At 35.5% G+C, this 23661-nt stretch overlaps 2 protein-coding genes and 1 long non-coding RNA gene across 3 annotated transcripts; 2 read left to right on the forward strand and 1 right to left on the reverse strand.

Moving 5' to 3' along the window:
• Window positions 1-6591: 6591 nt before the first annotated feature.
• OCP3 (overexpressor of cationic peroxidase 3) lies at window positions 6592-8694 on the reverse strand. Its single transcript, XM_079000450.1, has 5 exons — window positions 8427-8694; window positions 7561-8007; window positions 7172-7486; window positions 6968-7086; window positions 6592-6889 (listed from the first exon to the last, which is right to left on the reverse strand). The coding sequence occupies exons 1-5, from the start codon at window positions 8631-8633 to the stop codon at window positions 6820-6822; spliced, it is 1158 nt and encodes a 385-aa protein (XP_078856576.1). The 5' UTR covers window positions 8634-8694; the 3' UTR covers window positions 6592-6819.
• A 9476-nt stretch (window positions 8695-18170) lies between these two features.
• Window positions 18171-19805, forward strand: LOC145052614 (tail fiber). The gene is made up of 3 exons (XM_079000451.1): window positions 18171-18413; window positions 19016-19247; window positions 19343-19805. Exons 1-3 carry the CDS (start codon window positions 18250-18252, stop codon window positions 19640-19642), a joined length of 696 nt encoding a protein of 231 aa, XP_078856577.1. The 5' UTR covers window positions 18171-18249; the 3' UTR covers window positions 19643-19805.
• A 1895-nt stretch (window positions 19806-21700) lies between these two features.
• On the forward strand, window positions 21701-22438 carry LOC145050406 (uncharacterized). Its single transcript, XR_013683408.1, has 2 exons — window positions 21701-21992; window positions 22126-22438. It is a non-coding gene; the product is annotated as an uncharacterized LOC145050406 (long non-coding RNA).
• Window positions 22439-23661: the final 1223 nt, after the last annotated feature.

Here is a 23661-nt window from a genome sequence, read left to right on the forward strand (position 1 = left end):
AGAGGTGGTTACATTTACAACTAATTGGGACGGTGAAGTAGAGGTAACATTGATGATGTTTTCGCGTAGAAGCCAAGATAACTTTTTGCAGTCGCGGGTGTTGTGACCTGGAATATTACATAATTGACAGAAAGTGTTGTCGCGGGTTTGACGATTTTCGTTTGAATGACTGTTCATGCCTTGGTTTTGGTTGTGATGGTTCCTGTTGTTGGAGCGATTAGGTCTGGAGAAGGAGGTATTGTACTGTTGTTGGTTGTGTTGTCGTGAAGTGTAGTTGACAGTGGTCATGGCAGGAGTAGTGATGGTTGAGGTTTCTTTGAATGTTCTTTCAAAATCAGTGAGTTTATCAAGCCATTCCAAGTAGGTTAACTAGTTTTCACGCGCCTTAATAGCAGCAACTATAGTGATGTATTCTTCACTAAGTTGTGATAAAATGTGTACGCGGAGGTCTTCTTCAGCAACTGGGCTTTGGGCAAGAGCGAGGTCATCTGCAATTGACCTCATATCTTGGAGATATTCTAAAATTGAGTGGCTACCTTTGGGATCTTTGATTAGATTGGATTTGAGTGAGATGATGCGAGACCGTGTCCCACTTGCAAAGCTAGAGTTCAGTCGCTCCCAGGCATCTCGGGAAGTAGTAGCCGATGAGATTTGTGGTTGAATTGGATCTGAGCAACTTCCAAGGATTGCACTGATTATAAGTTGATCTTGACGATGCTAGGAAAGAAATTCTGGATTTTCTTTTTTGTCATCAAGGAAGCGTTTGGGAGGTTGCTGATCTTCTATGATGAATGCATCAAGTTCGAGCCCAATTAGGGTTGACTCAACTTGTCGACGCCAAACCGGAAATTTATCCGGTGTGAGGCTGATGAGAAAATGAGTTGATGCAGTGATTGGTTTCAAAGCCATGGATGTATCGAGAGGTTGAATTGAAGGAGTTAATTAGGAAAGCAGGTGAGACAGGTTTTGTAGGTGATGGAACCTTCAAAGGTAGGAACGACTCTTGAGAGCAATTAGAAGCTCTAATACCATATAGAGATTATAGATGGTATTAGGGGTTGAATAGTATTTCTTGTGTATTCTAACGAGTTATAGAGATAACTATATATAGGTAGAATACATATTTGACAGTGAGGAAATTTAGGAGCTAAAATAGCTTGTACAGTATAACTGGTGTACAGCTGGTACACAAATGGGTGATCTAATTACAAGGATTTTACTTATTTATTCAATAATCAATTTTGTAATTCGATTAGGTCGTAATAGCTTTGTGGCGGCTGATATTGGATTTAAGAATAGGAATTCTTTCGGTAGTTATAGAAATTTATGAGGACTTAAGTTGTCAAAACCATAAAAGTCAATGACCAAAGACATGCATATAAACTTAGGAGGACTTAAATTCTCAAAGCATAAAAATCTGGAAACAGAGTCATGTCAGACAAAATGCTAAAAAATAAGCATGAAAACGTAAAAAATTACATCTAAACGTAAACAAACTTGAATATATACTGACATGTACAATAAAAAAAGCAAGTAAGTTTTTTAGAAATTATCGAACAAAGTTCTAAATTTACGTCGAAATGTTAGCGACCTCAAATTTATACCGACACGTAAGAATTTTTTTTTTTAACTTAACGAATTTTACAAAATTTAAAGCCGAAAGTGACATTTTACAAAGTCGAGGGGTGATAACTACAGAAAAATCAGAGTATGCATACTACGGGAGCATGCAAAAAAGGTTAGAAAATAAAGGTGGTGAAAGTGACATTTTAGAAATTTCAAAATTGAAGGCGTAAAACAACATTTTAAAAGAGAGGTGTAAAATGGAAATGTGAAATTGATATTTTAGAAAATTGAAAGTTGAGGAGTAAAAATGATATTTTATAAAGTATAAGGATAAAAAAACGCCAATTTACAAAATAAAAGGTAGAAATATTGATAGATAACCAAAGTCGGTGGAAAACTCCACCGACTTTGGATTTTAGTATAAACTAGCATTTCATATGTTGTGCGTTGCGACGACAGTAATAGATTTAAGAATCGGTAGAAAGTTAGTTGCTATTATTTGAAAATAGACGAAAAAGTTGTTTCTATTTTTATTACATTTGAGTATTGACGTCTTCAGATACTACATGTACCATTTTTTTGTGGGAAAAATTGTGTTTCTATTGTTGGTAGAAAACATGGTAGTTTGTTATTATATATGGTTATAAAAAGGGTTAATATTATAAAAGCCCTAAATTTTTAACGCGTAATTGGAAAAAGCCCTGATATTTTTATTATTATTGCGGTGGCCACAACTTTCTCGCAGAATTATCACTCTATCCCACTTAACGAGTTTCATGGTTAAGTTGGTTAACTTTTTTGCAAAATTAGTCCTAAAAAGTTCAAATTTAGTCCCTGAGGTTTGAAAAAAATTACACCACATGGTTTTTTAACTTTATTTTTCGTTTTTTTTATACTTTATTTATTTTCGGATTTTTTATAAATATATGTACATTTTTTATTTTCTTTTTATATATATACTTTATTTATTTTCATTGTTTAACTTTATTTTTCAACAATATTTTTTTTTAACTTTTTTACCTTTTGTTTTCTATTTTTTAGTGTATCTGTAGAGTATATTAGAGTTTTTTTGGTTTTTTCATATTTCTTTTCGTATTATATTTTATTTTTTCACCTTTTTATTTTTTTTATTTTTTTTCTATTTTTTGTTATTTATGGTTTTTCTAATATTTTTTCTAAGGTTTTTTCATATTACAATTTTTGTTTTCTATTATTTTTTCCTATTTTAGTTATTTATGGTTTTTCTAATGTTTTTATTTATTTTGATTCAAGTAAACGAACTTGAATTCAATTTAAATTACTATAACAAGTTTTTTTTTTATAAAGATCGTCTATTTTTTTTTTTGTTTTTTTAGTCTATTATCAAATTGAAAAATATTATCTTGAATTTAATCTATTGATATCATATATAGAAATATGATTTAATTTGCAAGTTATATAACACATTGAAACACTAATTCTTAGTAAACAAACTATTTTTTTTTTTAATTTTCATTTTTTCGTAACATAAATATAATAGCACTAAAGAAAAAAAAAACAAAAGAAAATAAGTTGGACCGAAAATACAAATATAAACATAACTACTTTATTTACTTGAATAAAAATAAAAAAACAATTACAAAAACTATAAATTATCAAAATTGTAATATACTCTAATATATTAATACATTTTGTATTTTTTGAAAAATGTCTATAAAAAGATAAAAATACAAAAAAAAAAACAAATAATTGGAAAACAAATAAGAAAAAAAAATAAATAAAATATAATACGAAAAGAAATATGAAAAAAACTTAAAAAAATTCTAATATACTCTATATATACACTAAAAAATAGAAAACAAAAGGTAAAAAGGTTTAAAAAATTATTGAAAATTAAAGTTAAAAAATGAAAATAAATAAAATATATATAAAAAAAGAAAATACAAAATGTACATATATTTATAAAAAAACTGAAAATAAATAAAGTATACAAAAAACGAAAAATAAAGTTAAAAAACCATGTGGTGTAATTTTTTTCAAACCTCAGGGACTAAATTTGAACTTTTTAGGATTAATTTTGCAAAAAAGTTAACCAACTTAACCATGAAACTCGTTAAGTGGGCTAGAGTGATAATTCTGCGAGAAAGTTGTGGTCACAGCAATAATAAAAAAAAATATATCAGGGTTTTTTTCAATTACGCGTTAAAAATGTAGGGCTTTTATAATATTAACCCTTAGAAAAAAGAAATTTGTTATGTTTTATTAAATATTGTAATGTATCCTTTACCGGATGAATGTAAAATCCACTCATGAACTAATTAGTTTGTTTCTTTATTTTCTAGCTTCGAGCTAGTCTTTTATATATTCACTCTCTCTTTCAAAAAAAATATTTTGTTGTTTTCGTACTAATATTACATTTAACTTTTTGTTGTAGAAAATAATGCATTGCTATTAGTTTTCGTAAGAGAAAATATAATTTTACCAAAAAAATGATGCGTAGTATGTAGTTAGAAGTGTACGTATTGATATGGTAAATAGGAGTAAAATGCTATGTTTGTTGTGTTTAAAAAAAAATCAAATAAACAAAGGACTTAAATGGAAAATAAGAAAAGTAGAAAGGGAGGAAAAGCAAAAGAAGATGCCACCGACATTAGTATTTAGAATGGATATAATATAACGTGAGAATTATATGTTCGTACGATACAAATGTCTATTCAAGTTCATGTTAAATGTCATGACTACGATATTATTAGAGTTTAACGAGCATTCTAATAATTTGAGCTATTTGAATATATAATATGAATGGTCCCCAACCAGTGGAGGAACTCGTAGGTGTCGTGGGAGGATCACGGGCCACTACTCGATTTCGACTCCGAAAAGCATTTTTTTTGTATTATGTGCAACTAAAAAATTTATCATGCAGTTATTATTATGTTCAACATAAATAAATATGATGCACAAAAAGGAAAATAATGCAATGATTTTCGTCCTAGGATGAGAAGATTTGTTGACTTCTGTATCTAGCCCAAACCAGAAAAAAAGAAATAAAGAATAACAAACCTATCAATAACAATTTTCAAGAAATGTTTATGTTGACTATAATGCTCTTTGTTGAATGACTACACCTTGATTTGTTTAATTCCAGCCTCCATCTAGGAGCCTATCATTTTTTATGGAACCATTTTCTTCTTAGGATGGCAAGATTTCTTTCTACCATATGATGAACACATTAAACGGAGAAGATGAAATGGTGGGTGGATTTACTATAAAAAAAAATGTTTATTGTATCAGTTGTAAGGCATCCTAAACACAGACAGTTAGAAAAAACCAAACAAATCAAGCATAAAGTCAATATTCTATGAGAAATTTGTCATTCCATTACGATAATTATGCTAAACAAGAAGATTGCTTTTCTTTTCCTAACCATTTGCCTCCACTTGGGTTCGGGTAGTAATGATGTAAATTCTTACTAAAGAACATTAATCTTAACTTTTGTTTTTATTTTGTTCTTTACTTTTAGTTAATCGGTAAAATATATGAAGTAGGTTTTCGGGGACAGGATGCAATGTCACTTACGATTTGATCACAATGTTGTGTTGGTGATTTTAGTGTCACCATGTCATTTTATGTAACTAGAATTAACATGTGAGTTAAGGGGCTTCATAATTTGTATTCTAATATATGTCCGAGTTTGTGCGGAGTGCACGCATGTATAAGATCAAATTAGAAGTCGGTTCGACGACAAGTCGGGGGTTCGGAGACAGCGCCCCTGGGTCCGGGGTTTCCAAAGGGACAACACCCTTAGCGGGGTCTAAGGGCAGAGCCCTTGGCTGGGGTCCCGCTGACTTGGCGTGATTATGGTAAAACTAACGAAACTCGTTAGTTTTGGTAACCCTAAATCTTCATTAAAATACGGATTACCCTGACTTGCTTCTAAAGCAACTCATGACGGCCCAACCTTAATGAAACCCTAATCTCGTTTATTATATAAACGGTTCTTCCTTCTCAGAAGAAAGATACGGAATTTAGCTCTCGTTTTCTTCAAACTTTAACAGAACCTTTCTAGCAATTTGGCTTACGATTTTTGTGCCTAGTATCGTAGGTTCCACTTGGATTATCTTAGGTTGAATTTATTGCAACCCAGACATATGGTAGAAATATCAGTTTGGAAAGTATTCTTACGATCCAAGTTGATATCCAGATCTCCACCACAAACCCTAAATTTCTATGATGCCGCTAGAGCAACATCATAATGGATTTAAGTCTATCTACAAGAAACGAAGAATCATGACATCATTGACTTCTTTCACATAGCTAACTTGAGATATATTATCACATTTTGCATAAATATGATCAGTTCACTAGTTTGAAATGAATTTCCGACCTTTCTCGTTTGATGATGGAAACGTAGAAACATCGGTCTTATCTTATGGTTTTTAGGTTGTTAAAGTTGGTTTTGGTTTTACCCGTCGTGACCGAAACAGTTGAAAAATGTTTTTCTACGATGAAGTTTTTGAAGACAAACTTGCGTAACAAAATTGGTGATGATGTTTTGAACAATGCAATGGTTTCTTATGTTGAAAAAGAAGATCGAAAATGTAATAGAGCGGTTTCAGAAAATATGTACACGTAGATGTCAAACTTAAAGCTTTTTATGACATTATCCCTACTATAGTTGGTCGGAATTTTTTTTATGCCACTACTATTGAACGTTCCTGGTTCCACTACTATGCCCAACAATATTTTATATTACAATTTTATCCCCATTCTAAAAGTTTGGTTGAAGGAAAGTAAGAGATATTTGTTACCATTTCTATTTTTTCATCAAAGTTTCACAACATGGATTCATCTATGTTTTGTTTCTTGATGATTTAGTAATATGGTCGGTTTGTTGTAAATGAACAATATGTTCCAACATGACCCTCTTATTTTCGTTATATATTCCAAGTTTAGGGCATTAAGAGTCGCAACTATACATATATTGAAGTGACACCTAACAAGGCTTTGCATCACAACTATACACACGATTGTTATGTTATTTGGAGATTGTATTTATTTGAGATACCTTTCATATAATTATTGTTTATATTTTCTATTAGTGTTAAACTAGGTACAAAAAATAGGTCTATAAAGAACAAAATCTATTTTTTTTTTTTTTTTTTTTTTTTTTTTAAGTTTATAATTTTACAAAAATAAACTCCAAAACCATAACATGCCTAATTGCCTATGATCTTCACCACTACCTTCTATACCAACCTTCATGAACCCTCTATCCTAAATTACCTTTTCGCCCTCTGTCGCGTCTCCAGAGCTAATCTGATGTTCATTTTCTGCTTCTGTCTCCCTACAATTGTAAATATATATTTTATTAACTTTTATATGAGAAATATCAATTTTAAAAAAAAATCAGAAACAAACAAACCGTTGATATGGAAGGCGCTGATTGGGAACACCATCTTCACCACGTTTATCTTCGAACCATTTCAAAACTTTCTTGCGGGGTATATTCGTCACATGCACAATGTTACTAATCATAGCATTCTACATTTAAATTTTATCAATAAACCCACAAAATCAATTTTTATACAAATTGTAACAAATTACATAATGAACATAAACTACTTACAGTGGGACGTTTTGATCTTCTATAAACTCTTTCAAGGGTTTCCAAATGCACTTTCTTCAGTCTCTTTTGAGTAGACCAATTACTTTGCATTTCATGAACTGGAACTTTTTTAGTCGACTTTCCATTTAAATTTATTGCATTTTTTTCACTTTTCAACAGAAGGGCATCTTCGGGATTTATTATTGGCTCCAAAATTGTTGGATCCGGTTTATCGGGTAATGAAGCACTCAGAATAAGAAGATCTGGAGGAGGGTCACGAAGTAATTCAAGAACAATAGCTCTATCTAGACATAAATCTGCAGCCAGATTCTTGATCTGGATTAACAAGAATTTCAATCATAATAATTATCTGAAAAAAAATAATAATAATAACTTGTAAATATGCTTACATTAGTCTTCCGGCGTCCATTTTTAAGTGCATAAGCCAATCTCCTCATCTGCCATCTTTTGAGTTCCAATGGTCCTTCATCTTCATCTTCATCTTCATTTTCATCTTCATCATCATCATCATCTTCATCTTGTGTTTCAGTCTCTTCAGTTGCTTCATTCACCATTATATCTATTGTGTTTTTCACCTTCTTGTCTTTGACTTTGACCTTGTTTACCTCGTTGATAGTATCATCAAATAAAGCAACTAACTCATCATCTGCTAGTGCTTCCTCTAACTCACGTTCAAGTTTTATGAGGTCTTCTTCACTTATCTCATCATCATCATCATCATCATCAAATGATAAGCCATCATTTTTAAGATCTTCTTCTAGTTGCTTAAAGAGTGCTTCAAAAGCATCCTCTTCAATATCTTCTTCCTTACCAACACTACTTCGACCCAATCCTTGCTGCAGAAACAAAAGGCAATCCAGAGAAATTAATTAGTTTTATTGGTTTTCAACAATAAGAAGCTTTTCAAATTAGCTATTTATTTTCAAGGTATGAGAATTTTACACAAACATATAAATGAATGATGACATCTCATTTCTGAAAGTTTGTCATGGAAAACATGTCCATGAAGTTATGGCTTTAAATGCATATTGAATATTTGCCCCTCTAATTAAACATCATATAGTCAGAAATCACTTTTCAGAGTGCGTTACTTCAATCTGAAGCCATTGATCTTCAATTTTCGTTTCAATTCATGCTCAATTTTCAGTGAGAGCAATTGAATCCAACTTAAGTCGAGGTGTTAGTTATTGTAACAGGCAAATAGCTATAAGCGCTGCAAAAAATGGAGATTTCCAGAACCTAATATAACAAATACCTTCTTCTTCTTGGAGGAAGGGACAGCAGAGTTGCTTTTGCTGCTACGACGGCGAGCACAAGTAACGACGGAGCAACGAGAAGACAATTGCCGCAGGTTTACAGAGATAGCTGGAATGTGAAGCAGGCGATGGTTAGGGTTAGGGATATATGAAGTTGAAGGAAGATGATTTGTCATCCAAAAGTGAAGAGGTGAAGCGGACGCCATGGAAATTGTTTGGAGCTCTGATTAGAGGGTTTTAGGGAGGTTGAGATGGAAATGGCAATGTGGTCATCTAATCTACAAGTTTGAGAAAAATACGCAAAGAACCCCGAAAGTTTCAAAATTTTGGTAAGCCACTTACCAAACTTTAAATCAAAACAAATTACATGGTTGGTCCTAGGGTTTATTGTACTCTTCGACTATGGATTTTATTGAAATATTAGTTCCTATTGGAAAGAATATCCGAAAGTTTCAACATTTTTTGCTAAATCACTACAAAAGTACAAAACTTACAACAATACATGTTAGTATGTTGACTTACTTCATATTCCTCACTAAATCAAGACAAAATTACATGATTGGTCCTAAGGTTTATTGTATTTTTCCTCTAACTATGAATGTAACATCCGGATTTCCAGGTATTATATTTTATCATTTTATTTTTGAGAAAAGAGAGGGACTCGACAAGTTGAGTCGTAGACTCGTTGAGTAGGACCGCGATTGCTGACTGGATTAATGAACGGACTCGACGAGTCGGAAAGGGTGGACTCGACGAGTCCGCGCATTGGATTGAAACCCTAATTCTCGGGGTATTTGCCTTATTTAAAGGACTTTATAGCCTCTATTTGCGGCTACCAGTCCTAAAAGAGAAACCCTAGAGAGCTTGAGCGAGTTGTGAGAGAGGTTGAGCCATTTTGATCATTTTTTGTGTGATTTTTGCAAAGGAGAAGTGTTTCCAGCAATGGGAGGTCAAGAGGATTGCATTTCAGAAGGTTTTCAGCTTGGATCTTCAAGTTTGAGGTAGCTATTCGATCCTATCCTTCTGTTTGGCTTAAGGGCATTGAATTTAAGGTTTTCTAAACCCCTTTTTGGCTTGTTTAGTTGAGTATAGTGTCCCATTGAGTGCTAAACTCTAGATCTGGACCTTTTGAGGTCAAGAGAGCCTGAACCATGCTGCTTTTTGTGGTTCTATGGAGGAAATGGTCATAGGTTTCCATGTTAGAAGGGATTTCACCAAAATAAGCCTTGGGAGCGTTGCATGTGTAGCAAGATTCGACTTTTACGTGTTTATTGGTCATGGGGAAGTCAGATGAGTGTTGTCATGGGAGGAACTTGCCGAGCCCATAAGGGACTCGACGAGTCGAGTCGGGTTGCCCTGCAATTCGCGACCTATGATAACCCGTTAAGTGTAAGGTTGACTCAGCGAGTCGAGTGAGGACCAGGGGCGAAGAGGACACACATGTACTCGTCGAGTCACACGAGTGCACTCGACGAGTCGGGTCAAAGTTTGACCATTGACTTTTGTTGACTTTTAGGGTTTAGTCAGTGTTTGGAATCATGAGCTGTTAGAGGGGTAGAATGGTCTTTTACCCTTCTTAGAGAACTTAAAGAGGGGGTTAGCCTTGATGGGTTTTAGGCATAAGAACAATCCTATGTGCTCATACAAACCCTAATGCTTGGATCTAGGTTTCTCTATTGCACATGCTTTGAATCCAAGACTAATAAACTAAGATCTAACATATTATAAACTGAATTAGGGTTTATAGAATTACCTTTGATTGTTATATAACAATAACAATCAATTCCTTGCTTGAATTGGCCTTAGAAAGCTTAGTGCCTCAAGTGCTGCACCTCTAATGGAGTCACAAACACCACTAAGCAACTTGGATGAAGAGGAGAAGAAGAGAGGCTGCCCAAAAACGGCTGGAAACCCTAATGGAAGACTTGTCCACATTTTTGGGGCATAGGGGCCCTTTATATACATGTAGGCTATTAGGGTTTACAACTAGGAAACCCTAATCTGACTGCTTAGGCCCTAAGCAGCCCATGGACTCCTTAAACATATCCCTTGGACGATTTCTAATGGGCTTCCCATAGAATTCGTCCAATCTATATATTATTAGGTGATCCATAGCCCAATTATAATTATCTTATAATTACAACTTCAGTCCCCTAAGTTTAATTAATTTCTTTTAGCCACAAAATTAATTATCAATTAATTATTGACTAATATTAATTAAACAATATGATTTCTCCTTTAATATATTATTCTCATAATATATTAATAAATCATATTTAAACCTTTCTCTCCTTAAATCATCCTACATATTGCTATGGTGAAGGCAACCCAAAAGGACCATGCTCATAATCGGGTCAAGTACATACCAAAATAGTTATGGACTTAGACACTAATCCAACAAGCCTAGCCTTTAGAAGTTGTATTAATTAGAGTAATTATTTATGTGATTAGGCGGAGGCTAGTGAAGTATCTCAGAGTTCGAGGTTTACCGAGTTGCCCAACGTGAGTCTTCTCACTATACTTTACCTAGAGTGGTAATTAGAGTTATGTGATAGAGTATGTTGTATACACAACTTCAAGGTTTTCGGTTCTAAGATGGGTATGGGCATTTGGGTTTAATTTGGTCCAATAAAGGAGTTTTTGGCCAAAGGAAGGCTCAAAAGAAGGGGTTTTCGGCCTAATAAGGTGTTTGGGCCGAGAACTCTAAGCAAAGCCCGAAAATTGATTTTGTCTAACTATTGGATCAAACTTGGGTTTTCATGAGGTTATGACAACTTGATTCTAAGTGTTTGCACATATGTATTCAAATAACATTGTACTTTGAATTTCACTATTTTGACGCAACAAGGTTACATAGAAGAATTGTTTTGTACAAGATTCACAATCTCAACTCTAAATTGCTACTTGTGACATCATCCCCCCATTAGAGGGAATTTCGTCCCGGAATTCGTTCTAAAGCAGATTTCACGAAGTAGGGAAGAGATGTGGGTATTTCTGCATCATCTGGTCTTTGCGTTCCCATGTGAACTTAGGTCCTCGTTTGGCACTCCATCAGACCTTCACAATGGGGATGCGACTTTGTTTTGTTCGTTTCACCTCCCTGTCCATTATTCCAACTGGTTCCTCAACAAAATGGAGGTTATCATTTATTTCAATCTCATCGAGTGGAATAATGAGAGTTTCGTCAGATAGACATTTGTTCAAGTTTGACACATGAAAGACAGGGTGTACATTGCTGAGCTCTGGTGGTAACTGCAGTTTGTAAGCCACCGAACCTATCCTGGCAAGGATTTCGAATAGTCCGATGTATCTTGGGTTCAACTTTCCACACTTCCCAAAGCATATCATCCCTTTCCAAGGAGAGACTTTTAGCAGTACGCAATCACCCACTTGAAATTCCAGAGGCTTTTGTCTTTTATCTGCGTAGCTCTTTTGTCTGTCCCTGGATGCTTTTAGTCGTTCCCTAATCTGGACGATCTTCTTAGTTGTTTCTCTGATGATTTTAGGACCGGTTAGAGTGTTGTTGGGTACTAGCCACTTTGCCACTTGTGTCTCTCCTACCTCCGCCCAATAGAGAGGTGATCTGCATTTTCCTCCATATAGGGCCTCGAAGGGAGCGACCTTAATACTCGTGTGATAGCTATTGTTGTATGAGAATTCAATCAGCGACAAGTTGGCATCCCATGCCTTGCCGAAATCTACCACACAAGCCCTCAACATATCCTCCAATGTTTTGATGGTCCTCTCACTCTGACCATCTGTTTGAGGATGGTAGGCAATGCTCATGTCAAGCTGAGTTCCCAACGATCTCTGGAGTGACTGCCAAACTTGTGATGTAAATATACTATCCCTGTTAGAGATAATAGATATCGGCATGCCATGTAATCTCATAACCTCCTTTATGTAGATCCGGGTCAGCTTTTCCATTTTATACGTTTCCTTTATTGGCAGGAAATGGGCGGATTTAGTCAACCGATCGACAATCATCCAAATGGCGTCCAGTCCGTCAGCCGAATTAGGTAATTTGGTTATAAAATCCATTGTTATTCATTCCCATTTCCACTCGGGTATCACTGGATATTGTAGGAGATCCGAGGGCTTCTAATACTCTACCTTAACCTTAGCGCAAGTTAGGAACTTTCTCACATAGGTAGCAATCTCGGCTTTCATATTAGCCCAGCAATAGTGTTGTTTGAGATCCAAATACATTTTATCGGAACCCGGATGGACGAAGTACTTTGTTTTGTGTGCTTCATTCATAACCACTTCTCTAAACCCACCGAACTTTGGTATCCAGATCCGGTGCATGAGGTAGTAGGCTCCATCCTCTTAGATCATAAAATTCTTGTCCCTCCCACGCAAGGCTTCGTTTGTGATGTTTTTTGGTTTCAAGACTTCCAGTTGAGCCTCTCTGATCTGCGAAGTCAAGTGGGAATGGATGGTCATTGTTAGTTTTCTTACTCGGCAACTTGAGTATTCCTTTCTGCTTAGGGCATCGGCCACCACATTGGCCGTGACCGGATGGTACCTGATCTCGCATTCATAATCGTTCATCAGCTCAACCCATTGTTGTTGTCTCATGTTTAGTTCTTTCTGGTTCAGGATATATTGGAGGCTTTTGTTGTCCGTGAAAATGGTGCACTTCGTCCTGTAGAGGTAGTGCCTCCAAATCTTTAGAGTGAAGACCAAAACTCCCAACTCAAGATCGTGAATGGTATAGTTCACCTCGTGGGTCTACATTTGTCTTGACGCATAGGCTATAACTTTTCCGCGCTGCATAAGTACATAGCCTAACCCCTGGTTGGAAGCGTCACAATACACCACGAAGTCTTCTGTTCCCTCTGGAAGAGACAAAACCGGAGCGCTGCAGAGGGCTTGTTTCAAGGTTTGAAAGGCAGTCTCTTGTTTCCTCTCCCAGATGAAGGGTACACCCTTTTGAGTTAGGGAGGTGAGTGGCTTGGCGATCTTAGAGAAATTCTGTATGAACCTCCTGTAATCACCAACGAGGCCTAAGAATTGTCTGATCTCCGTTGGGGTTCTTGGGGTTGCCCAACTCTTAATTACTTTGACCTTGGAAGGGTCCACATGTATTCCCTCCTCACTGACCACATGGCCTAGAAAATCCAACCTTCAAATCCAAAACTCGCATTTGGAGAACTTTGCATACAAATTCTCTGCCTTAATGTTTCCAGAACCTGCCGTAGATGTTGATTGTGCTCTTCTTTACTTCGTAAATAGACGAGTATATCTTCGATAAAGACAATCACGAAGTTTTCGAGGTAGGGTCATCATACTCGGTTCATCAAATCCATAAATGTTGCATGTGCGTTTGTTAGACCGAAGGGCATCACTACGAATTCGTAGTGTCCATAGTGGGTTCGGAATGCGGTCTTGGGGATATCTTCTTCTTGGAACCATAGCTGGTGATACCCGGACCTTAAATTTATCTTGGAAAAGTATCTTGCTCCTTGCAGCTGGTCAAATAGATCGTCGATCAGGAAGAGGGTATCGATTCTTGACGGTGAGCTTGTTGAGTTTGCGGTAATCGATGAACATATGCAACGACCCATCCTTCTTCTTTACGAATAGGACCGGAGCTCCCCAAGGTGAGAAGCTTGGTCTTATAAACCCCTTGTCCAGTAATTCACTTAATTGACTGGAAACCTCATGCATCTCCGCAGGAGCTAATCTATATGGTGACTTGGCGATTAGTGTGGCTCCAGGAATCAAGTCGATTTGAAATTCGACTTGTCATTTGGGAGGTATTCCCGTAAGGTCTTCGGGAAACACATCGAGAAAATCGCACACCTCCAGGATGTCTTTAATGTTCTTTTCTTCTTTCTTCTTATCAACCACATGAGCTAAGAAGACGTGGTTTTTCTTGTGTAATCACTTTTGTGCCTTGATATACGAGATGAGACGAAGGTTCATACCGGGTTTGTATCCGTATATAACTAGGGTTTCATTATTGGGTAGGTGAAGATGAACGACCTTCTCGTAGCACATAATATCGACACGGTGGGGGCTTAACCAGTCCATGTTGATGATCACATCAAAACTCCTAATAGTAACCGACATTAAGTTGATTTGAAATAAGTGATTATTTAATGTTAACGTGCACCCTATGAATACATCGTTGGTTGTTTCTGTTTTCCCATTAGCCATTTCCACAGTGAAAGTTTCATTTAATTTTTGGGGATTTTGACCGACTAAGTGTTTAAATTTATGACTCACGAATCTTCTTTCTGCCCCGCTATCAAATAAAATGCATGCATAGATGTTGTTGAGGAGGAACGTACCAGTGACTACCGTCGGATCCTTTACAGCCTCCTCATGTCCTATTGCTGGGACTCTGCTTGTTCCCCTGCATTCCGATTGTTAGCCTTGGGACAGTTTCTTTTGAAGTGGCCAGTCTCTCCACACCCATAACACGCTTGACTTGACCCAATGTTGTTGGGTTGGTTGTTCTGTTGTGCTAGTGACTTGTAGTATCGGGCAATGTGCCCTTTCTTGTTGCAGGTTGTGCATTGTATCTCCATGCAGGCTCTGTGGTGGTGGAAGGGGCATTTGTCACATTTTGTCATATTACCGGCACATTGCTTTGTGGGAGCCGATGTGGCAGGAGTAGTAGCGGCGTGAACCACCACTATTTGTTGCTTTTTGGAGGATTCCTATGTTTGTTGCCCTTTTCTCTTGTTTCCCGTGTTTTTCTTGTTATCATTCCCTTTCTTCGGTTCAGTGACGGAAGTCCTCGTGCCCTTTTGTACCCCATGGTCATATAGCTTTTGCGCGAGGCGTTTGGCGCTGGTAAACGTTGTTGGGTTTGCAGCGATCACATTCCCTTGAATCGAGGGAGTTAGCCCCCAAATGAAATGTTCGACCTTCTTACTTTTAGAGGTGATCATTCCCGGACACAAGATCGTCAGATCGCTGAACCTGGAAATGTAAGCTTCAATGTCAGAGTCCTTTACAGTGAGATTCCACAATTCTTGCTCAAGTTTCTGTACCTCCCCTCTAGGACAGTACTCTTCAAGCATCATGGTCTTGAGGTCTTCCCAAGCCATCAAGTTCGCCACCGGAAGCGTTAGAGTCTTTATGTGGCCATTCCACCACAAAAGAGCTCTATCAACAAAAGTACAGGTTGCAAATTTCACCTTGCTTTCTTCCGAACATCCGCAAATCTCAAAGAATGATTCCATCTTCTCAAACCAACGAGTTGGGGCTATGACACCCCCGCTTTCGTTGAATGGCCTTGGCTTCCCGTTTGTGAAGTCTTTATATGAGCATACTCGTTGAGGCCCTTGATTAACCCCATGCTTAGAACTGCCCATTCCATTCCCACTTCCGCCTCCATTTGCACCATTGTTGTTGATATGTGCTAGAGCCACAGTGACTGCAGCTGAAACTGTTGCTTGAAATGCAACCGAATCCATTTGTGGTGGAGGCGACGGTGGTGGTGCTGTCTCGTTGTTCTTGCGTCAGATGTATCTTCGGGGCGACATTCTACTGCCACAAGTAGAATTTGATAATTTTTTGATAAAGTTTATGTTGCATATACAATTGTAATGAAACATCGCGTTTAGATATGTCAGGTATAGTGATTATTGAACGTTATTTTGTACTTATAATTGAAATATTGTTTTACCAAATAAAAATGAATAGATAAGACATAGCAGATAACAACATCCATAAATAAAACACATGCTTGTTTCATTAACAATAAAGTTTTGGTACATACCTTTTTGGAAAATTTGGCCTTTATAAGGTCTACAATACGTAATAATCTGACATCATAACGACCCTCCGAACAATGTAATCACTTAGATGTAGGGTCGGTCCTACATACAAAAAAAAGAAAAAGAAAAAAAGGGGTAGCACCAACACATACCCAAACATCTAGTCTATCATAGCTGGTGAGTAGGATAGATCCTACTCACGTCGAGTAGTCCCTTGCGGTGCCTGGGATGATGTAGAGGCGCCCTGCAACTCGGCCAAACGGCACTCGGCTACCCGCACCCTCTCCTCTAGGGCAACATGCCTCTCCTGATATTCCCTCACTTCCGCTCGCGCAGTAGTAAGGTCCTTGACGAGCCGATCCATAGGGCAGTAATCCCTTTAGAGATCTCGAGTGAGTATGGTCGTGACCTCCATAACAACCCTCATCTCCATGACTCGGTGAACTGTCGTCTGAGCTTGGTCTTCAATGTCTGAAATCCTCCGGACCATGACGGGAAATGCTCGGTTCGCGGGCCCTTCATGGAGAAGGTCGTAAAATCCTCGCTCTATCCCGAAAGGTGGGCGTTACCCTTAATGCAGGCTCCACCTATCAAGGTCATAGGCCCAAGGGGGGGCGCATGACCATTATAGCCCCATCAGTGTGCTGGTACCCTAGCCATGTAGGGAGGGTCGATGACTTCGGACTCCGCGTCCGACTCATCATCCTCCTCCTCCTCATCTATCTCCTCATCTACTTCCTCCTCGACTTCCTCCTACGACTCATCCTCCAGAATCTCCTCGGGATCCTCCTAAGGATTCTCTACTATCCACCCCGCGTTCCCCTAGTTGGGGAAGTAAGGATCTCCTGGGTGGTGAAAACCTGCCATGGCGTATGTACAAAAGTATATAAGCACAAGAAAATAGATAGAATGCCAAAATACTCCTATAGTATTTTATTTCTTTTAGTTTTGTTCCTAGACCCTTTTGGTTTAAAGTTGGTAAGTTTTAGATTTATTGTCCACCTCGACCACTCCTAAATACATGTTGGTCATATCTCGAATAAATATAGTTGATCAGACTATATTTACCCTAGATATGATTACATAACTGTCTAAGTTTAATCGCGATGTCCAACTCTTCTAAATACTTCTTATTATAACCTTTTTTTCTAATATGCATGTATGTATGTACACTTTTATAAAATACTTATAGTATATTTTTAGTTAGAGTGTTTTAGTCCCATTGTATTTATAGTTGTATATCTTGTATGGTTAGATATACTAGTTCACTATAAACAATACTCTGATACCAATCTGTCACACCCCCGAACGAGGACGGCGGAAACGTCCGGGGACAGATGACTTCATTGTATAGTATCATCACAATTGAATATAAATAGACATAGCAACCCCACATAACATACATTAAAAGATACCAACATACATTATTTACATTAGTTAAAGGGGAAAAAAAAAAATTCACCTTCCAAAAGAATATTTCATAGAAATTGATTAGTAGTGTATTTTTATGTACTAATCATATGTAATAATAATACTTTCCAACAATGAAATATAAGCATATTTTAAGTTTTATCGCGTATTAAAATCTTTTTATTTGTTTGATGTTATAAAAGATATTTAAAAGAAAATATCGAAATCTAATGACGCGACTTGGTGAGGTCTGTAAAAACCCAAGACATAACCCGATTGAGACGCACACACGTCCCTGTTTTTGGGAAACTAGCTTGTATTTAGCTTAGAAACTAACTTATCAATAACTTATTCTAGACTAACTTGTTAACTAATAACTTATTTCAAATTACCTTATCAGTAATTTACTTTTATGATTTTACCAAAATGCTAAATTGCAATAAACTAAATTCATTTTTGATACACTTAAAAAAAAAAAAAAAACTGCCTGATGGGCCTGTTGATTCGTGCCCGGGTATCGCCAAAGCCCAGAAGGCACGGCCCCTTGTGCACCCTAGACATAAATGTGTAAATGTAATTAATCTTTATGGATAAACCTTTGCAAAATTTTACAAGTGAAGTTGCTGTAATGAGCAATTAAAAAGTTTGGGGGCTAAATGCTAATATAATACACTGTATGATTGCAGGCCTCATTCAGTCTTCTAGAAGTCGGATTTGTAGTTGTGATCTCCTTTCTCTCTCACTGACTCTCACTCTAACAATGGCGAAGCTGGCGAATCTTCCGATATATGCAGCTCGCGTTTACTTTTTCCTCATCATCCTCCAAATTCCGTTTTTCAGGTATTATTAATAATTTAATTTGTTTACAATTCGATTCATATCTTTAATGTTTGTGTGTGGTTCACGATTTATTGAACTCGATATCACTTGTAGTTTTACTCAATCTTTGTATTGATTGCGCTAGTGGTTACTGGATCCCCTTCTCTGATGAATATCTGCCTTGTTCACTTGACTCGAATTGGGGCTATCATACATACGTTATTTAAGAACGAATTGAACTGCATAAACTTTCTTAGAACAGATCTTTAGATGATTGAACTGCATATTCAAGAATTTTCTCATATTTCTCTTGTTGGATCGACTTTAGAAACCCTAAAGTAAAACTCATTCGCTAGTCAACTTTCACACTTTGTTATATAATATAGACATTTTTTTTTGGAGAAGGATACATTTTTTAACAGCATTACAGCTTTCCAAATATGATAGGACTAACAAGGATTTGCATTAAGCTTTCAAGTTATCAATTTATAACAATATAAACCATAAGGTAATAGCAAAAGATCGACAGTTAGAAGCAATTATTGCTATTTCTTATCCTATGATCAACATATTCATGATTCCTTTGTGATATTAAAATATTAGTAATAATTTTTGTAAATCAGGATACCATGTAGATCGGGTATGTGTACATCACCTATCCAGATCACATCAAGCCAGCTAATTGCAAGTGAGATCTTTCCATCAGCAGCAGTTAAAGGTCTTCTTTACCCAGGGGCTATTTTTAATGAGTTAATCTACAACATGAGTTTTCCAAGCTGGAATAATGTTCTTCACATTTACAATTTGACTGATATAAAAGTAGTCTCAGCAATACCTGATCTACAACGCCTAGAGGTTTCTATCTCTTCCCTTGAATACTTGTAATAAATGAAAGTAGGCTGCTGTTTTTTTAATAAATAAAAAAAAAAAAAATTGGGACTTGTTTTCAGGTTCTAGCAGGAAGCTACTTCTCAGTGGCAGGAGCGTTTATCGGTTTACTAAAGCCTCAAAGAATGAGCATGTTTGGGACACTTTTAATTGTATGGGGACTTGTGAAAGAAGGTTTACTGGGAAAACAACCGGTGAATACGGACCCCACAAGATCCGTTTACGTTTACCCAACGATGCTAATTGCAGTGCTTTGTGCTTTTTCTTCTGTTAAATATAACTTCCAAAAAGCCATTGCAAAACCTGCTCCTCGTCCTTTAGCTAAACCCCTTAAAAGCTCAAAAAAATCTAAGTTAAGATGAGTTCACAACATATCAGTAATTTTACCCACTGGATTCGTTTTGTAAAACTTTTTTTTTTTTTTTTTTTTTAATTTATGATGTTGAAATTGGAAAAGATTATAGAACATGATGTTTGTTTGAGTTTATTATGGATAAAGGAATAATGATGTTTGTTTGGATAAAATGTATGATTTTTTTTTGTTAGATTGAATAAACAGTTTGAATGGGCTAAATGATCATTTTAGTGTTACATTTTTAAATCATCGTTGATTTAAAAATATTTATTAATTCTATCATGGCAGGTGAAACCATGTTTTATGGTGTAACTCAATAAGTGAATATGTCCATTTTAAATAAGAAAAAAAATCTGACAGTGTATATAGTTGTCCAATTTAAATGTTAACTTCATTAAAAAGAAAGTATAATATTTATTTGTAGGGTTTGAATGTGAGATGTCGAAGTGTTAGGTCATTTCTTGTGTTGAAGTCTGTATTGATGTTTTAATTATATGTATTTCATAAGGGAGCTTTGTATTAGCCCTTATGTACATTTTGGTTATTTATGATCATTTTGTTTATTTATGGTGTTCCTATAAATAGAGATAGGTATAAGGGTTAGAATAACTTTTGTCATGAAGTGTACTTTACTTTCATTTACTTTTGTATCTTTCAAAAGTATTAATGGAGACAAAAAGTTTCTATTTACAATTTGTGTTCTTGATTGATTTATATTCTGATTTTATTTCATTCATTCAATTCATACGAATTATATTTGGTATCAAAGCATAATTCTCTCGGTTGATTTATGATTTTCTCGTGTTTTCAAAAGTTTTTGAATCTTATTTCAAATTCAAAAGTATTCTGCACTTTTGATCTAGAATTTTTTTTTTGATCAACTGTTTTGATTCGATTATGCGTTTCGTCTGATATCTATTTTCGCTTAACATGCTTTTGAATGGTTGATAAGAATAATTGGAGTTTATATCTGGAGTGAAAAATGAATTTTTACTTTATGATTTTTGGATCGTTAAAAATTTATTAGTTTATTATATGATTAATAAATTATTTAGAAATAGATTAAATTAATTAATAATTGGTCATAATTAATTTGGACTAAATTTAAGATCAATTGGAATTAATTAAAAATACAAGGACTATTTGGTAATTGCTTAACAATTGAGCAAAAAAAATTGTTTTAGAAACCTCTTCCATTGGATGGTTTTGGAGTGCCTCACGAGGCAATCCATAATGCTCCATTTGATAAAATGAAAGTAGATAAGTATTAGGATTTGAGATAATTGTAACATCTTATTTCTAGTTGTTTAATAATTTAGGGTCATGACCTAAAGATTAAATATCATAAGAATTTGGGTATTGGGGAAAGAGAGGTTTAGTCTTATTTGGATGTGGATAATATAGATTATGTGATCAAAAAGTTCGGTTTAGACCCATTTGCTAAATTAGCATTCACTAAAGAAATCTGATGAATAATTATGAAAACTAGTTCAAAATAAAATTTCATAGCTAAATTACTACAAACATTGCTACAAAATGAAATTTGGTACCTAAATTAGGAATAAATACGAAATTGACTATGTAATATGATTATGTTAGCTATCCGACTACCGAATTGTCTACATAGTCCGATTGTGTAATATCCAACTACATAATCAAATTTTGTAACTATCCAACTATGAATTTGACTACAAAATCAAATTCCATAGATATCCAACGATGAAATTGACTGAGTAATCACAATATTTAGCTATTTGTCTAATTAAAAAAAAGTTTTAAAATTTTGATAAAAGCTTCTTGCTTAAAAATTATAGAAAATAGCTTCTAAATAAAATTGTGTAAATAATAAAAATTAATGTACATAGATGTATATCTCGAAAGTTATAAAAAAAACTATATCTTAATAAAAACTTATACACAAAAATTATGAAAAATTTATCTCAAAAATAAGGTTTTAAAAAATTTAAACTATTTTCCAGACCCTCCAATAAAAATTCGAACTGCCGCAAGTATTTTGAACTCCCTCCAAATTCTCCCTCCTTCCCCATTTTAGCCATATTTTAGGTTTCCCCAAATAATTATAAATATTAGTGAAAACCTACCTCCGAACTCCCAAATTAACCGCTTCTCACCATTGACGACAATTCGGTACAACAGTCCATCGAACGCCCACATCTACTCTCTTATCGACCGCCGATCACCACCACGCCACACAGAAAAAAACCAATTTAGAACCTATTTTAGTGACCCTGAAATCCCGAAATCTCATACATGTCATTGGAATCGATTCTTTTGATATATTTTTGCAGGTTTTTGGATATACATTAATAGTTTTTATTAGCTTAAACAACATTCAGGTGCATATTTTTTTTTCTTCCAAATCTAATGTGGTTTAGTTTCGTTCCTCATACTTGCATCTTATGATTATTTTATTGATTTATGCAATGTGCTAAACTTATTTACTTGTAATATCTTGTGTACTTTTTTTAGGCAACACCCATCGAAGTGTCTTCAATACATCAACATTTGAGGTTTCAAGGCCTACTTTATATGAAGGTGGGATATGGTCTTGTTTGGAATCTTTTTGGGGTTGTCCTTTCACCTGGACGGTTAACTACTATGGGAGCTGAGAGCACCAATGTGCATCAATAAACAATCTTTAGGTATCCCTGGCTTAACGACATTTGGACCTTTCAGTTCCCTCTCGTTCTCTAGATTATTAGGAAAATCACACCAATTGCTACTTTTGTATATGCTCATTTTCAAGTAATCATAATCCATATATTTTTGCTTTTGTCGTCCATTAGTGATTTTCTTTTGATGATTAATCTTTCATTTGTGTTTGTCATCTATATTCTTTGTTTATAGATATCATTTCAAATTGACATCAAGGGCTGTTTCTCATTTTTATGGCTTTGTTATACAAGATGGATTATAAATCTAATATATTGGTATATGGATTATAAATCAAATAGAGAATAATAAAATTAAAAAGCAGTTAAAGAACCGGTTGTATACATAAGAACTGGGTTGTTTAATCAGCCAACACATCATCTAAGCTGTATAAAAGAACTCGGTTCTTTGGTTGAGAACCGGACTATATGATTGCACAAAAGCCTGCATGTTAACCATTAAAGGACCCGTTTCCTTTATAGAAACCGAGATATATTACATTAATAGAGCCCGGTTGGTGAACCGGGTTTTATTAGGATTTTTACATAGGGCTCGCCCCATAAAAGACCCGGTTGTAAACCGGGTTATATTAAGCTTTTAACTGGGTTTTTTAATCCATTTTGTAGTAGTGTATCTCGGATTTACAAAACTGTATTGAATTCGCCGCGCTCGAAGAGTAGAGACTAAGCTTCGTCCATATCTTTCGCATACGAGCTCCGTTTCAACTGTCTTTTTTTTTTCGTTTAACTCCTATTAACGATATATTCATTTATCGTTTAGATTATTTTGGCTGAAAATCGACCGATCTAAAATTCGAATTTTTGGGTTGTGCACTTTATGCTAAATGTTAGAAAAATCATAACTACCTCATACGAAGTCAGATTTGGGTGTTCCTTTTATGGACACTCTCATTTTAACATATTATAAGACTTTTGTTTAGAATACTAAGGCTAAAAAGTCCTCCATCGTAAATTCACTATTTACGTCTCTCGGTGTCGTGTTGGTTTTGCCGTAAAACTTCGACGAACCATAACTTTTTCGTTATAACTCGGATTTCGGCGTTCTTTATATGTACGGAACCCTTGAGATGTATTCTAGAACTTGGTTAAGATTATTTATTCTAAATAATCTTTTGTCGAAAAGTCGTTTTCGACCCCTATTATTTCTAAATTGACTAGCCCGGATCTACGGGCGTTACAGTGACCAATCCATTCCAGACCAAGAGGAAGATGAAGTCATGGTTTTACTTGCTGACATACAATTCGACTCAGAGGAAGAAACTATTCCTGATCATATGCTTATGTATGGAAAACAGTTCAAGATTTTGAATCGAAAACTAAATTCCTTAATTCA

Source organism: Lactuca serriola, chromosome 5, assembly GCF_051521515.1.
Source record: "Lactuca serriola cultivar US96UC23 chromosome 5, Lser_US96UC23_V15, whole genome shotgun sequence".
Lineage (NCBI taxonomy): Eukaryota > Viridiplantae > Streptophyta > Magnoliopsida > Asterales > Asteraceae > Lactuca > Lactuca serriola.